Raw genomic sequence first — 13,817 nt, forward strand, 5'->3', positions numbered from 1 at the left:
AATGTACGCTAGGAGTAGGCTAGGCTTTTGTCTCAGGTAGTTTAGTAGGATGCATGTTGATGTTTTTTGTTGCATCATCGTCACGAGAGCGAATAAGGATCAATTATAGTCATTCTTATCACTTTGGATTAGCACGATCAATGATCTGTTTCCAGGAGTAGAAATCGAACTGCGCTGTCTGATGATAACGCCCACCGTGAATGTTGATCGTCCGTTCCTTTATAGCATTGTCAGGGTTCTTCGTGAGAAGACTGAAAATGGTGACATCGTGCCGCTATTTGTCGGGACAGTCACTGAACCGAATTATTAGCGCAATAAAGAATTTCATGTGTTTGTACGTGCGCATAAGTACACTTGGTTTATGATTAATTGACCTCGATAAAATTTCGAAGACTTATTAACATTTAATTTCAGCCATCATTTGACTACTTGGTATTACTGTGTTTTGATTATTGTTCATACATTTGTGTTGCAATTTTTTCAATTTTTTAGCATTGATCGTAAAAAGAAATATTATAAAAGTATGCAAAACCACTCACTAATATTGGCTTACAAAAATGTTTACATTTTCTTATTTGTGATATTTTTTTAATATTGACATATTATAGAAAGCTAATATCTAATTAATTTCAGAAGCAATATTTAATAATATTTTATAGAAATTAATTTATAAACCAAATGTGTGCGTGTGTTGCTTATTAAATATTTACTTTGTTTTCTGTTTGTATTTATCGTGTGATAAATATGCATATTATTATTTTTTGACGAGAAAGTATCAACGACTTTCCAAACAGTTTATTTTAATTAACAGATGTGCTATGGATAAAAAAAGCATTTGCATCAATTTTAAGATAATTTTGCACATTAAAAAATATTTCAAAGTATATAAGTATGCATTTTTGTTGAATATATTGATATAAAATAATATCCTAACATTTTCTTTTTGTTTTTTGTGTGTAAAATTATTCCAAAAGAGTATAGTATGCAAATGCTGTCTATTGTATATATAATAGTTATAAAAGAATGTAGGTGTACATACACAACATGTAGGATCAAAGGAATGAAGAATATTTAATATTTGCTTTTCTTCATTTCTGCAATCTTTATTTTATTTATATAATTCGCTACATAATTTGTTGAATCTAGTCTGCGTGTTATTAGTTAGTGTATGTGTAGGAAATATTAAGTAAATCGAAACACTTTGCTAATACGGAAATAATACAATAAATAATCCACTTGTGATATATTTTGGATGGACCTATTTTTGAAATCAAATAAATATTTTTGATCGAATAAATAAAATATATATATATTGATCGAATACGTTCGGTGAAAGAACTTGCACGGAGAAATTATTTCTGCATCTTTTCTTGAAAGATCACGATCGTCGACTTAGAATTGCAATGAAAAGCTGAGAATGCGTTAAACTGATCTTTATTATTTCTTTTCTCTTTAGCACACTTTAACACATTTGTGCCCCAAAGTATTTTTCTTCTATTTCTATCATTAATCTATACTTACTGTACTATATTCGGGATTCTAGGTTTTTTTTTGTAGCAACAAAATAACAAATTGCTTTATATCTGCATATTCTACATCTCGCTGTAGTAAACAAATGAATGAATGAGTGATACGCGCATTACATGATATTTAATTATGTGTTTCAGCGGTTTTTGAACTACTGTATAATTTCGGACAGTTTTTCGATCAATCGTCCATTTGTATATAGTATTGTCAAGATAGACGGAAATTCTAAAAGCCTCAACGCCGATACGTTACTTAATGGACTCGTTTATAACCCGTGATATAAATCAGTTAACAATCGTTTATTCTGATTTTTTTATTTTTCTGATTGAACAGTTAAATTTCACTTGCTTATAATATAAGAAGTATTAAACTAATATCTGAAAATATGTATAATGCATTATACATATATTCTTAGTTATTTCTCGTTTTCTTTGTAATTAATGAAATTATTCTTAATATAATAATTAATTAGTAATATTAATCGTCACGTTAATTACTCAAATCATTTATTTTCGGAATTTTCAGAATTATTAATCTCGCGCTAATGATTTGCTGTATAAATCAACACACAAACATAAACGTGATGATAGTTGACAAAGAATTATATTTGCATTATTGCAACATTATTTGCCGTCTATCTTGATAAAAAACTACGTATACGATACTACGTACTACGATAAATTTTGTAACAGATATTATGTATGATTATTACATAACTAATGTGTTTCAGCAACATTCTTAGTCGAGTATGCAATCGAGTACGAGTACAAGATTTCAATCGACCGACCATTTTATTATATCATCACCAAGTCCATCCATAATGCACAAACTTATAATAACATAACGCTGTTCTCCGGATATATCGTCGAGCCTTAATAAATCAATAATGAAATGAGCATAATTCTACACATACACATAAATATTTACGACGTTAAAATTTAATGTGAATTAATATAAAGTCACAATTAAATGAAGTATAAAATAATAAATTACGATTATAGCATTTATTTTGTGTATCATATATCGTCAATTGCATTTTGCATGTGTATATTTGTTTACGTGAATCTTGTGTGTATATATATATATATGTGATTGTAGTGTTGTTTTTAATTTTAGCGCTTTTTTTCCTTTTCGTTCATCGTTGGTGAATTGAATGTTTTAGCAGTATTTTTTTGGAGTTTCTTGAAGCGTTTAAAGGCTGTGTTTATTTTTTTTCGATATATTTCTTGTTTTTGTCTCTTATTTCTTTATTTATCTGTTATTTATTTATGTCATCAGTTAAAATAATTGCACGAACAATTCGGATGATGATATTTGAATCTGTGACGATTTCGATGATATGCGAAATTAGCGGAATTTTCTCCATTAGCGATACTTTGTTTTCAGGTATGATCATGATGGCCATGTCTTTGAACTTTGGGAACGAAATCTATATCGATCGTCCGTTTTATTATGCTATCGTAAAACTTGATCGAAACCGAGAGTCTGGAAGTCACTCCGCCGTATCGCTATTTTCCGGAGTCGTTACTAATCCTGAGATCTAATGCTTATGAAACATGATGCATCATGTTGATTATAATTCATATAGCAAACGTTAATATATTTCAGGGAGTTATTATAATGCACATATATTATATGTGTAATAATTTATACATATAATATGTTTAATTACGTAGATTACAGATTATTGTTATCAACATAATTTTTATATCATGAACACCAAATGAACGCTTTTACACAATTAACATTTTTTACTGCAAATAATATTTCAATTAATAACATTCTTTTTTTTATTAATTTATAGCCAAATTATGAGACATTATTATTGTAATTTTCTGTGCTTAATATTAATTATTTATCTGCACGTTGAACTTTTCGCACAGATTTTTTAATATATTTTATAAATATTTTTTATTGTGTTTTTTATACGTAGTATTTCATACATAATATGGGGAAAACCAATAAGCTTGAAGAAAGAATTAAGAATTATATATTTGATTATATAATATATTATATATATATATTTGATAATTGTGTATATAGATATATAGTAAGCTTAGTATTGAGAAAAAGATACTTATTGCGCTTTGCAAGGATTTAAAGAATTTATTAGGAATTATATCTATTTTTATATGTGTGAAAGCAGAAGATAAAAATAAAACCGCTAACTTAATTTCATTGATCTTTCACTAAATAAGACTATAATTATCTATGAATAAAATAAATATTTTTAAGCGACAATTTATTCAGTCATATAAAATTGAATACTAACTGTATTAAAATTAAAAATGTTCATATTCTGACGTAAATAAACTAAACCAAGAAAATTATAAAAATGTATGAGATATTGAAAATAATCACACAATATTGCACATAAGAAATAAAATTCTATTACTTAAAATAAAAATCGGATGAATAAAATTTTATTCGTAAGATTTCTTTATAAACACTAAATATTAAATTGGAATCGGAAATAAATTGCAAAATATATATTTACTTTGCTATATTTTACTTTAGAATTAATTGCAAATAATTTCGCATGAATAATCGCATATTTATACTATATGTATATAAATCTTTGGGAGAAGTTTTTATTTAATCACAGTTTTTGGGTCTTTTCACATTTCTACATTTTTCGAAGATCTTTCTTCGTTTATCTTTATTGAAACGTATGTTTTCTACCTCTGTTATTTTGTCCTTTTTTTATGTTTTGCAACAAATTTGTACCTTTTAACGTTCTATATTTGATTTTCACGTGCAATGAGTAAAAATCAACGAGAATTGACTTTCGTCGCATTTAGATGCTACGTGAATTCTAATGTGTTTCAGGAATCGATTTGTACCTGAAAATTATGCAAGTGATCCAGGACTTCGTTATTGATCGTCCATTTTTCTATAGTATCAAGGCAAATCCAGCAACTAATGATTTCGTATCACTTTTTAATGGATACATCGTTAATCCAGAGTAACAATACCGTGTACCTTCCGATTAATAGTTTTTAGTGCAGTATTATCATGTAGTAATACTTGTTTTGCCAGTATTTTGTTCCGAAGATTTTTCGATGCTTAATAATAATCAATATTTTCCGAAAGCTTCAAATCTCAGACTGCGTTTTCGAAATATGTCTAATTTGTCGATTGTATATTTAAGCTTAACTAAATCGCAATATTTATTTTAATTTTAATAAAATTTCAAATTTCGAATTTCTTATTAAGAATTCAAAAGAAAACATGACAGGAATATGATTTATTATTGTCTCTTGTTGTCATTTTTATGCTTGCAAACATTTTTCATTTGTAACATATAATATTGATATAATGTTCTCATTTTAATTATAAAAGTAATCTCTTTTATGTTCATTTCACATGAAGAGTGTTGTAAAACATATATATGTTGCATGCATGATGTGAAGTAGCGGTATTTTGTGATTTTGTTACGCGATATATTGAGAATTAAAATTCATAAAGTTTTTATGATTAAAATCAATTATTTTCAGTCGTGATGTTCACTCGATGTCTAGCTATTGGCAACTTGCCGCCTCCGCTGGAATTTAACGTGGACCGTCCATTCGTCTACAGTATCGTTAAAACAAATGTTGACAACGAAGTCGAAAGTAGCGTCGCAATAACTTTGTTCGTTGGACACATTACTGAACCAACTGTATAATAATTTTAAACTAATATATATTTAAAGAGATATTAACTATATATATATAAACAACTTATATTTAAAGAAAAATCTATAAACGTAATGTGTATTTAAAGAAATGTAGGAATACTTAAAACGTTGAAGATTTTTTTAGCGCAAAAGTAGATATAAATATGGATTTACCTTCGCTGGAATACCACATCTAACATGGCTGTTGTAACTTAAAACGCGCAGAATCAATCAGCCATAAATGTAACTTATTGTTTATTGTTTATTGCGCGATGTAAAGCAGCTTTGAGGCATATGATGTGACACATTATGAGACACACCACTAAACCGATAAAGGCAGGTTTTATGTAAATAAAATTATTTTTCAGTTTTTATGAAACGCAAACGTGCAAGATTATCATCGTTTTCAGAGTTTGAAGTGAATCGTCCGTTTCTTTACAGTATCGTTAAATCAAATCTTGACAGCGAAGCCAGAAGTAGTATTGAAAATCTGTTTGTTGGATACATGATCGAACCAACTGAGTAATAATTTACAGATCTATCTCGCACGTTGATTGTTGTTACTTTTAGCAATGTTAATTGTTATGTGTTGCACACACGATGTGAAGCAGTTTTATGTGACAGTACTAAATTGATAAAATGAAATTTTACGATATAAATAAATTGTTTTTCAGGTGAAGGGGCGTACATGCTGTGTGCAAGTGTTTCATCTCCGATTTCAGAATTTAAAGTAGACCGTCCGTTCTTTTACAGTATCGTTGAAAGTGGCACTATAAGTCTGTTTGTTGGACATATTATTGAACCGACTAAATAATAATTTACAAGCAGAGTTTAAACCTTAAACAAATATATGTTTAAAAAAAATATTAATTTTGTGCTTGAACCGTTGAAGGTTTTCTTCGTGCAAAAGTAAGCTCGTTATATTACTGTCAATTATAAATGTAACTATTTTTGTCGGAACGTTACAGATCTATCTCACGTTATGGTTGTTGTCACTTTTAACAGTATTAATTATTATGTGTTACATACGCGTGACATTATGAACATATTACTAAAATCAATGAAGGCTGATTTTTTCTTTGGTGTAAATGAATTATTTTGTAACTAAGAGAGTATACGCAAACGCAAGGTTTTCGTTATCTCTGGAATTTAAAGTAGACCATCCGTTCCTTTACAATATCTTTAAGACAACAAGGCTGAAAGTAGTGTCAGTTCGTTGGAACTGACTTTCATCGACTGATTACAATAATTTATAAGCGGAATTCAAACTTTAAATCTGCTATACTTAAAAAAAGAAATAAACTTTATAATTTATGTGTAGTAACGCATAAATTGGTCTAAACGTTGATATAAACGTATATATTTAGACGATAATAAATAATAGTAGTAACGCTTGTGTATGTGGGTTATAACACTTTAGTCTGCGATTATTCGATCACATTATACATATGTGATCCATTTATTATTGAATAATTACTCCTCAAATAATAACTATACTAACAAAATTGCTAAATATTTATTAATAATAACTATCTTGCAAAAAGCATGCGAATTGAACGATGACTGAAATCATCGTAAAGTTTGGGAGAAGTACAAGCAACAATATATTTAAAAATGCATAAAGGATTAAATAAAAATTTATGTCGTTATTTAAGACGAGCTTAGTCGAATGTAGCACTGGATTTAGTTCTATAATGTTTCCATAATTTTGTTTCTTTATATAATTGAGTTATTTTTCAATATAAAAGCCGAATAGCTCAGTTACACGAAAACTACGGATAGATTACATCAATTTTATTCAGCGAAATGGCATGCAGCATGAAATAGGGATTACACGACGAGAATGAAGAACGATTCAAAAGAGTCAGAAAAAATGAAATAAAAATGTATATCTTAACAGTATGGGATCGACGATTTGTTTCAGGACTCAGAGCAGAGACTTTTTCCCTTTCCATCAATCAAGAGGTAGAATTTAATGTTGACCATCAGTTCTTCTATGGTGTTATTGTCTCGAAACCACAAGAGGAAGCCTTTTTATCGGTGTTCGCCGGATGGATCACTGATCCAAAAGCATAACCCATTTAATTATTTTTACAAAGAGAATTAATATATTAAAATAATCGGCGAATTTTCGAATAATTATAGAAAATTGGCAATGCGATATCATTGGGACTTGTTGATGGAATTATCAAATATTGAATTATTAAGTTTATAATAATCATTATATATAATTGTTGAGATTCTATATGATTTAATGATTAGTTTATTAATCAACAAGATTTTAAATCAATAAAGCATTATAATAGAAACTGCGTTCTTCGATGCATCCCGAATTATGTTATTAATTCAATTTGAGATGTTACAGGTTTTAAGGGAATTACAATCAATGATATAAAAATAACTCAGAATAGAAGCAAGCACAATTTTTTTCATATTTTAAAATTGTTCATTATTAAACTTGGCGTCAGTGCAATACCTTTCAATATGGATCCAAGGCTCACTGCGCACTAGAAGCACTCTCCGCTTTTCTTCTTCATACATTGTGTTTCACTTGAATTGTATTTAGTTCATTATGCTTTACATGTTGTGCTTGAAAAATTAAAATACGCATTAGAGTAATCACTATGTTTGAAATTGTTTTAAGATCATTAAAAAATATATAATAATATTATTGTGTGTATCATGTAATATAACACTTAAGACATTAATTATGTTTAACATGTTATACATATCAGACAATATTTAATATAAAATAATAGGTATTGCAACATTCAATAGTTATAAAAGAGATGTACATCAAGACGAAGAATAACGCAAGGAGATGTTGAAGAAGATTCCAGGTTTAACGATTATGTTACAGGTACAATACTACTGGCGTACAGTCTGGTTTTTCCAATGGAATTTGAAGTAAACCGTCCTTTCGTGTATACTATAATAAAATCTTCCTCGAATCAAGAAGTTGGCGTCCCGCTTTTCGCTGGACACGTTACTAATCCTGAATATTGAGTTTTGCGTCTCGAGAACTAACTTATCTCACTAAAGAGCGAAGAACGGAAACCAAAGGGGAACGAAAAATGAGAAATTACCAAATAATATATATCATATTTCTTTCACGCAATGTAATTATAATTTGATAAATTTTTATGCACAATTATACATTTATTACACATATATTGTTTTATTAGATTAGATTATTTGGGTATTTTGTTAGTATAAATAAGCAAAAAGATTAATAATTTAATGAAAAAAATACAAGAATAAACATGAATTATATATTACAGTGAATAATCATTTATTATTGTTAAGATTAATCCTTTTATTCCAGACATTTTTTTTATTTAGTAGGTTTTGAACATTAATATTTCTATGATTATTTTACATTTTCTCTGTGCTTCATAATTGCATTATTATTGCAATTTTTTATTATTTAAAACAAATTTTAAATATTTTTATTTTTTTCACAGAGCACACAATTTATACAATTTACATTTAAGACATTAATTATGATTGATAATTAAGTATTTGAAAGATTTATTTTAGATTATTTGTATGGATTCTTTGATATTGTTTTCATGGTAATGTTACATTTATATATGTATTTAATATTATGTAATAAAGCTTGAATACAATATAAGGTAAAAAAATCAATAACTATATAGATCAATTCCTTTATTAGTAATAAGGCACATGTTTACAAATGAAATTTGATTTCGCGCACAGCTTAGTTTGGCACATTAGAGCGAAGGCGATAAACATTTCGTTACCTTACATATAGTTTTACAACGAATATAATGCGTCGCAACAATAACAAAATTTGCCTATATAAATTTATTTGTCATAATATAAAAATGCGAGATTGCTCCCATATATAAATTCTATCCATCTAAAGGTATAATAAGCTCCCTCTCTTAACTCTTGCGCGATAGCTACCTATTGAATCGCTTAATCGATTTCTATTTTGCACAGTATATGTTTAAAGTACATAAACTATATATGTAGCATAAGTGCTAAACGTATAAGGTCTAAATAATAAAAACAATTGATAAAGAAGTCTTAACAGATGCTATTGCACTGTGTGCTCGATTCAAATTATACGTATGTCTAACATAATTCTACGGAATGTATTATTCCACGGAAATCTATCAGTTATTAGGTAATGATATAATCACTACTGTATTGTTTAATATACTAAATTGATAATATAGATGCCGATTAACACTTAAATACTCGCGTTGAATCAATTTAACCCAAGTTTTTTTCTCTTGTGATTTTTCTTTTCATTAAAAAAAATTGCTTGATTTTCGAATTTATAGATTTGCGATATTAAGTTTTACTTGAAAAATAAAAACATAATTGGTATCGCTAACATTTGTGTGTAACTTTCTACAAACGAATATTTAAGAATTAATAGGAATCACTTTATTTCCAACTTAAGCATTATATCATATCTAAACTTAAATTTTAATCTCTGCGATAGATTAATATAAAGCAGTTGCTTATTTCACGATGATTAGATAACATTGATCAAAAAATTATATATGTTTGATAAAATAACAAGTGATGAGGAACGTATACAGTTGAGCAGTTGTTAGGAAGACGTGATCGCGCAAGTTAAAGATCAAAGTACAAAAATAAGGTTTCTCTTAACTTATTCTACAATTATTAATTTTGCCGCTCTTCGATGAATGAGCAGTGGAAGCCGTGCCGTTCGACGTCAGTGAGCCTCTGCGCATCATACAGGTTGGATGCATAGTAGCAGTAGTATCGAGATACTCGTCGTCGTTCTCCGAATCCGTGTCTTTGTCCTTGATTAATTTTTTCGACACCAAGTCGCTCACGTAGCGTTCTATCATGTTGCGATTCTGCGTGCTTAGCCCGCCGTTATCCTTGTTTAAGAAAGGCAACAGTACTTCGGGTATTTCGTTAGCCTTCTCTTTGGCTATCTGACGTTCGATATATATTCGATGTAACTCGGTCAGCGCTTCGTCCATTGCGAAGCGAACATTGTTCTTGCGATCGGTTAATGGATTATCGCCGACGAATCCTAATGATTTAGGTCGATCTCTGCCGTTCATCTCTCTCGGTAAAGTCGCTCCTTTCTGATCATTGGCGGATAACATAGCAGTAGTGAATCCCATGGGAAACTTAGATTGACCGCGCAAATCGTTCTCCAGTGAAAGCGGTCTGCCATTAGGAGCTGCTTCGTTATAATTTCTCCGTTGCTCGTCGAGAGTCGAAGAAGGCGCGTTCGCCTTTGGGGCCGTGAAGGTCGCGTTGTACTCGACGTCAGGACCGTTTTGATTTGCCGGTTGAACCGCGGTTGCAGGACGGATCGTGTTGCGTTGTTGATTCTGCGCAGCAACATCTCGCCATCTTGCGCTGTTCATCACGAGTCGCGCCAATTGTTGGATAGTCGGCTTTGGAACTCTGCTATCAACCTCATCGACGTCTTTGGCGAACAGCGGTTTTGCCGGGGTCGACGTTTCACACGGCTCGCAGCCCAGATCGTTGCATCGAACCGCTGCATTTAAGTGACGCATACGCTCGTAACTCTCGCCCTGCCCAGCCAAGAAGTTCTCCTGCCGGGCGCGTATCAGCATCGCCTTCCGCGAGTTCCAGGTGCCCCAATAGGGCGGATCTTGCTCGCACACGCGGCACTCGGCGTCCAGGAAAGCCGCGGTGAGTATCATGATGGGAGTAGGCTCCCGTTGCGTGAACAACTTCCTGCGCGCGGTTAGCGCCTGACCCATGTCCATCTCCAATCGTGCGTTCTCTATTTTCTCCTCGAGCTCTCGTTCCATCTCCAGCAGCTTGGCTGTTTCGTAAATCAGGCTCTTGGTGTCCATGTAAAATCTGCCGACTTCCTTAGCGATGCGTCTCTCCGCCGAGGATTGCGTGCGAATGTCATTGTAGAAGACGGACTGAAAACCGAGACGCTGCTGGGCTTTCACAAACGGCGACGTGGACACCGGGCCTAATTTCGACCATATCGCGCCGGGCTTCTTGCCCGCCGGACTGACGGTGATCGGCGATACGATGCCGGGTCTAGTCAGGATAGGATTCTGATTAACCAATTCGACGTTCGAGTTCGGTATTGTGCAGGGGACCCGACAAGGCTTCGGCGGAACGAGGTCCAACTTGGGCGGCACCATGCCGGGTTTCGGAGGCGGATGTAAAGAGATGATCGCAGGCTCCGGTGGCGGCGATGGAGACTCGTTTTTGTTGAGCACCGTGGCATGGACGACATTTAGTAAATGATCCAATCTGTTTTCCAATCTGTTCGCGCGATCTCTGTCCACATCGAGAAATCGTGCCACCATGTCATTCTGCGCGGACAAGATCTAAAAAATTAAAGCAATTGTAATATCATCTCTATTTTCCAATCGAATTTTGTCATCTCTTTCTTTTCCGGTTATGCAATATTAATATTTTTTAAACTTATTTTCTTCTCTGAATTTCCTTTTTTTTCTTTTTAAACATAATTTAAAAAACAAGAAAAAAGAATAAAAGCAAGAAAATAAAATATAGCTGGAAAAAAACAAGATAATAAAATTCAATAGAAAAAATTATAGCGATATTCTACCTTATTGACGACTTCATTTTGAGAATTAATCGCGCTAATCACGAGTTGTTCCAGTTTTTGCGCCTTCTTTTTTCTGAACGGTGCACTCGGCACCTCATCTGTATTCACGGCGCTGTCCCGTGACTTTCCACCGGTCTCTGACGGAGTGGGCGAGTCCAACAAAAATTCTAACAGCATACTGTCGTCGTTGCAGGTCGCGTTGTTCGTCACGACAGTCGCGTCCGCTAGCAAGGGATTATCCTGATTAACAGGTCGATTGTATGTCTCGTTTAAATTGTGCGTTTTCGTATCGTCGTTCTTCGATAGGCAGAAAGCGTCATTTAAGTTTTGTGACACGTCCGGCGAGTAGTCCGGCGATAGCGATCCATTTTGTTTGATAACATTCGGCATATAAGCTAGACGAGGAGCAGCGTCTTGATATTGTCGATATGTCGCAAAGTTCTGTCTATAAGTAACTTTGCGCGGTTCCTGCGGCATCGCCCGATTGTCCACGCCTTGCTGCAATTGATTTTGCTGGCGCATAAGCTGCTCTATATTAGGATTTTGCATCACGTTGCTCTGAATCATTCCATTTGGCAAGCGTTGTTGATTCTGATTAATCAAGTTTTGCTGAAAGCCGAGCCGATTGTTTACCGGCACGTTCTGTTGCGGCAATTGATTCCATCTGACATGATTCTGCTGTTGAATATTCTGATATTGCTGCATATTCTCCTGAATTATCTGATTCTGCACGTTTTGCACTGTGTTCTGATAAGGAATCTCTCCATACGGATAGGAAGTTAGCAAGTTCTGCCGATATTCCTCTCGCACAGGCTCCTCCATAATCGGGTGTGTCTGCACTGCCCGGTTGCCAATTGGAATACAACGTTCAGCGGTGTTTATGGCAACGTCTCTGGTAGGAGAGAAAACTCTGTATGGTTTGGCTATTATAGTCTCATTCGATTCCGGCGAATCCGGATACTCATTTTCACCTGCGGAGAAAAAAAAATTGAATCTTTGACACGCAAGACAAGTTTAAATAAGCAAGATTCTCTGCGAGGAAAAAGTGCCTTACATTCTATAGTCCACATAGGGGACAGAGCCTCTGTTCGAAAGAGAGATTGTACAGGTTCCTGACCCTTCAGTCTCATCTGCAGATTCTTGTTGGTCTTCACATCCTTCGGAGGTGATTTCACGCAATTTGCAGTTGCATCTGATGGCATAATAGAAATACATGTTCTTATTTCGTTAATTTCTTCATTGAAAGATAGCAGAAACATTCACAGAACATTGCGAAACTGCCTGAAAGACATTATCATCCAGTTGTACTTTAGAATCTTTTTGTCGAATTGTTTCATCATTGAGAATCTCTGTACTCACCCACTGTGTCTATACCGATATCAGCCTCTAGACGCTTGTTTTTCAATACTCGATCGATGGTTTCATAATACTGCTCCACACCAGAACGAGTGCCTACTCGCTTAGCCTCACGATAGCACACCAAAACTTGCTTCATACGCGACCGGCATTGTTTGCCCCCAACGTTGTAACCCTTCTTCTTCATGTAGCGTGCAACGCTGTCCCATATCACCTGTGGTCGGGCGGCGTACTCGAGCTGCTTCTGCACCTGCCGGTCCGACCACACCGAGACGAGCAGCGCGGTGCTCTCGGGCGTCCACTTATATTTGGCAATATCTCCGCTCGTCTCCGACATCGTGTCTGTGTGTGAGTACGTGGGTCCGCAGGTGGTCGCGCTGTAACAGGACCAACGGAGACACGTAGACGTATCGGATTCTTCTTCTTCTGCGGATATTTATCGGTATCGATATCGCTGTTTACTAGCTAGACTCACTTTACGCCGATGATCTCAGTAAAACTCGGCAAGACGCTGCGTCGTGGCTCTGGGTATTTAAATGAGATCGCACACCAAAAACGTACACTCGCGCCACGCATTCATGCGCGAACGTCGCCACGGCCAACTACGACTGGAAACCACTGGAATTTGTAACCGACAATGATTCAAATTTTAAAGGGACTGCGACCAGTGGGGGGTCGTATGGTGGGAGGATG

The 13,817-nt window shown here is 33.7% G+C and overlaps 2 protein-coding genes across 9 annotated transcripts in view; one reads left to right on the forward strand and one right to left on the reverse strand.

Annotated features, from left to right (window-relative positions):
• Positions 1 to 8,463, forward strand: part of LOC105678761 (serine protease inhibitor 3/4) — a 30,534-nt gene extending 22,071 nt beyond the window's left edge. Inside the window, exon 8 of one of the 8 annotated variants that reach the window (XM_012378358.2) lies at positions 8,046 to 8,463. In XM_012378358.2, coding sequence (XP_012233781.1) covers positions 8,046 to 8,191 — 146 coding nt within the window. In that variant the 3' untranslated portion in view covers positions 8,192 to 8,463. Of the gene's footprint in view, positions 1 to 155; positions 1,092 to 2,257; positions 2,535 to 2,913; positions 3,701 to 4,356; positions 5,565 to 5,859; positions 6,325 to 7,109; positions 7,495 to 8,045 lie in introns of those variants that run through there. The other 7 variants (XM_012378356.2, XM_067356910.1, XM_012378353.2 and 4 more) reach the window with 7 other exon arrangements.
• Positions 8,464 to 8,839: 376 nt separating this feature from the next.
• LOC105678827 (uncharacterized) lies at positions 8,840 to 13,739 on the reverse strand. Its single transcript, XM_012378500.2, has 5 exons — positions 13,600 to 13,739; positions 13,128 to 13,501; positions 12,823 to 12,960; positions 11,769 to 12,739; positions 8,840 to 11,526 (listed from the first exon to the last, which is right to left on the reverse strand). The coding sequence occupies exons 1-5, from the start codon at positions 13,698 to 13,700 to the stop codon at positions 9,829 to 9,831; spliced, it is 3,282 nt and encodes a 1,093-aa protein (XP_012233923.2). The 5' UTR covers positions 13,701 to 13,739; the 3' UTR covers positions 8,840 to 9,828.
• Positions 13,740 to 13,817: the final 78 nt, after the last annotated feature.

The sequence above is a fragment of the Linepithema humile genome, chromosome 6, assembly GCF_040581485.1.
Source record: "Linepithema humile isolate Giens D197 chromosome 6, Lhum_UNIL_v1.0, whole genome shotgun sequence".
In the NCBI taxonomy this organism is placed as follows: Eukaryota; Metazoa; Arthropoda; class Insecta; order Hymenoptera; family Formicidae; genus Linepithema; species Linepithema humile.

Coding starts and splice junctions, on each gene's coding strand:
- LOC105678827 (XM_012378500.2), bottom strand. CDS start 13,700: ATGCGTGGCGCGAGTGTACGTTTTTGGTGTGCGATCTCATTTAAATAC. Junction 12,961..13,127: donor TATCGGTATAGACACAGTGG/GTGAGTACAGAG, acceptor TTATGCCATCAG/ATGCAACTGCAAATTGCGTG. Junction 11,527..11,768: donor AAAATGAAGTCGTCAATAAG/GTAGAATATCGC, acceptor TTAATTTTTTAG/ATCTTGTCCGCGCAGAATGA.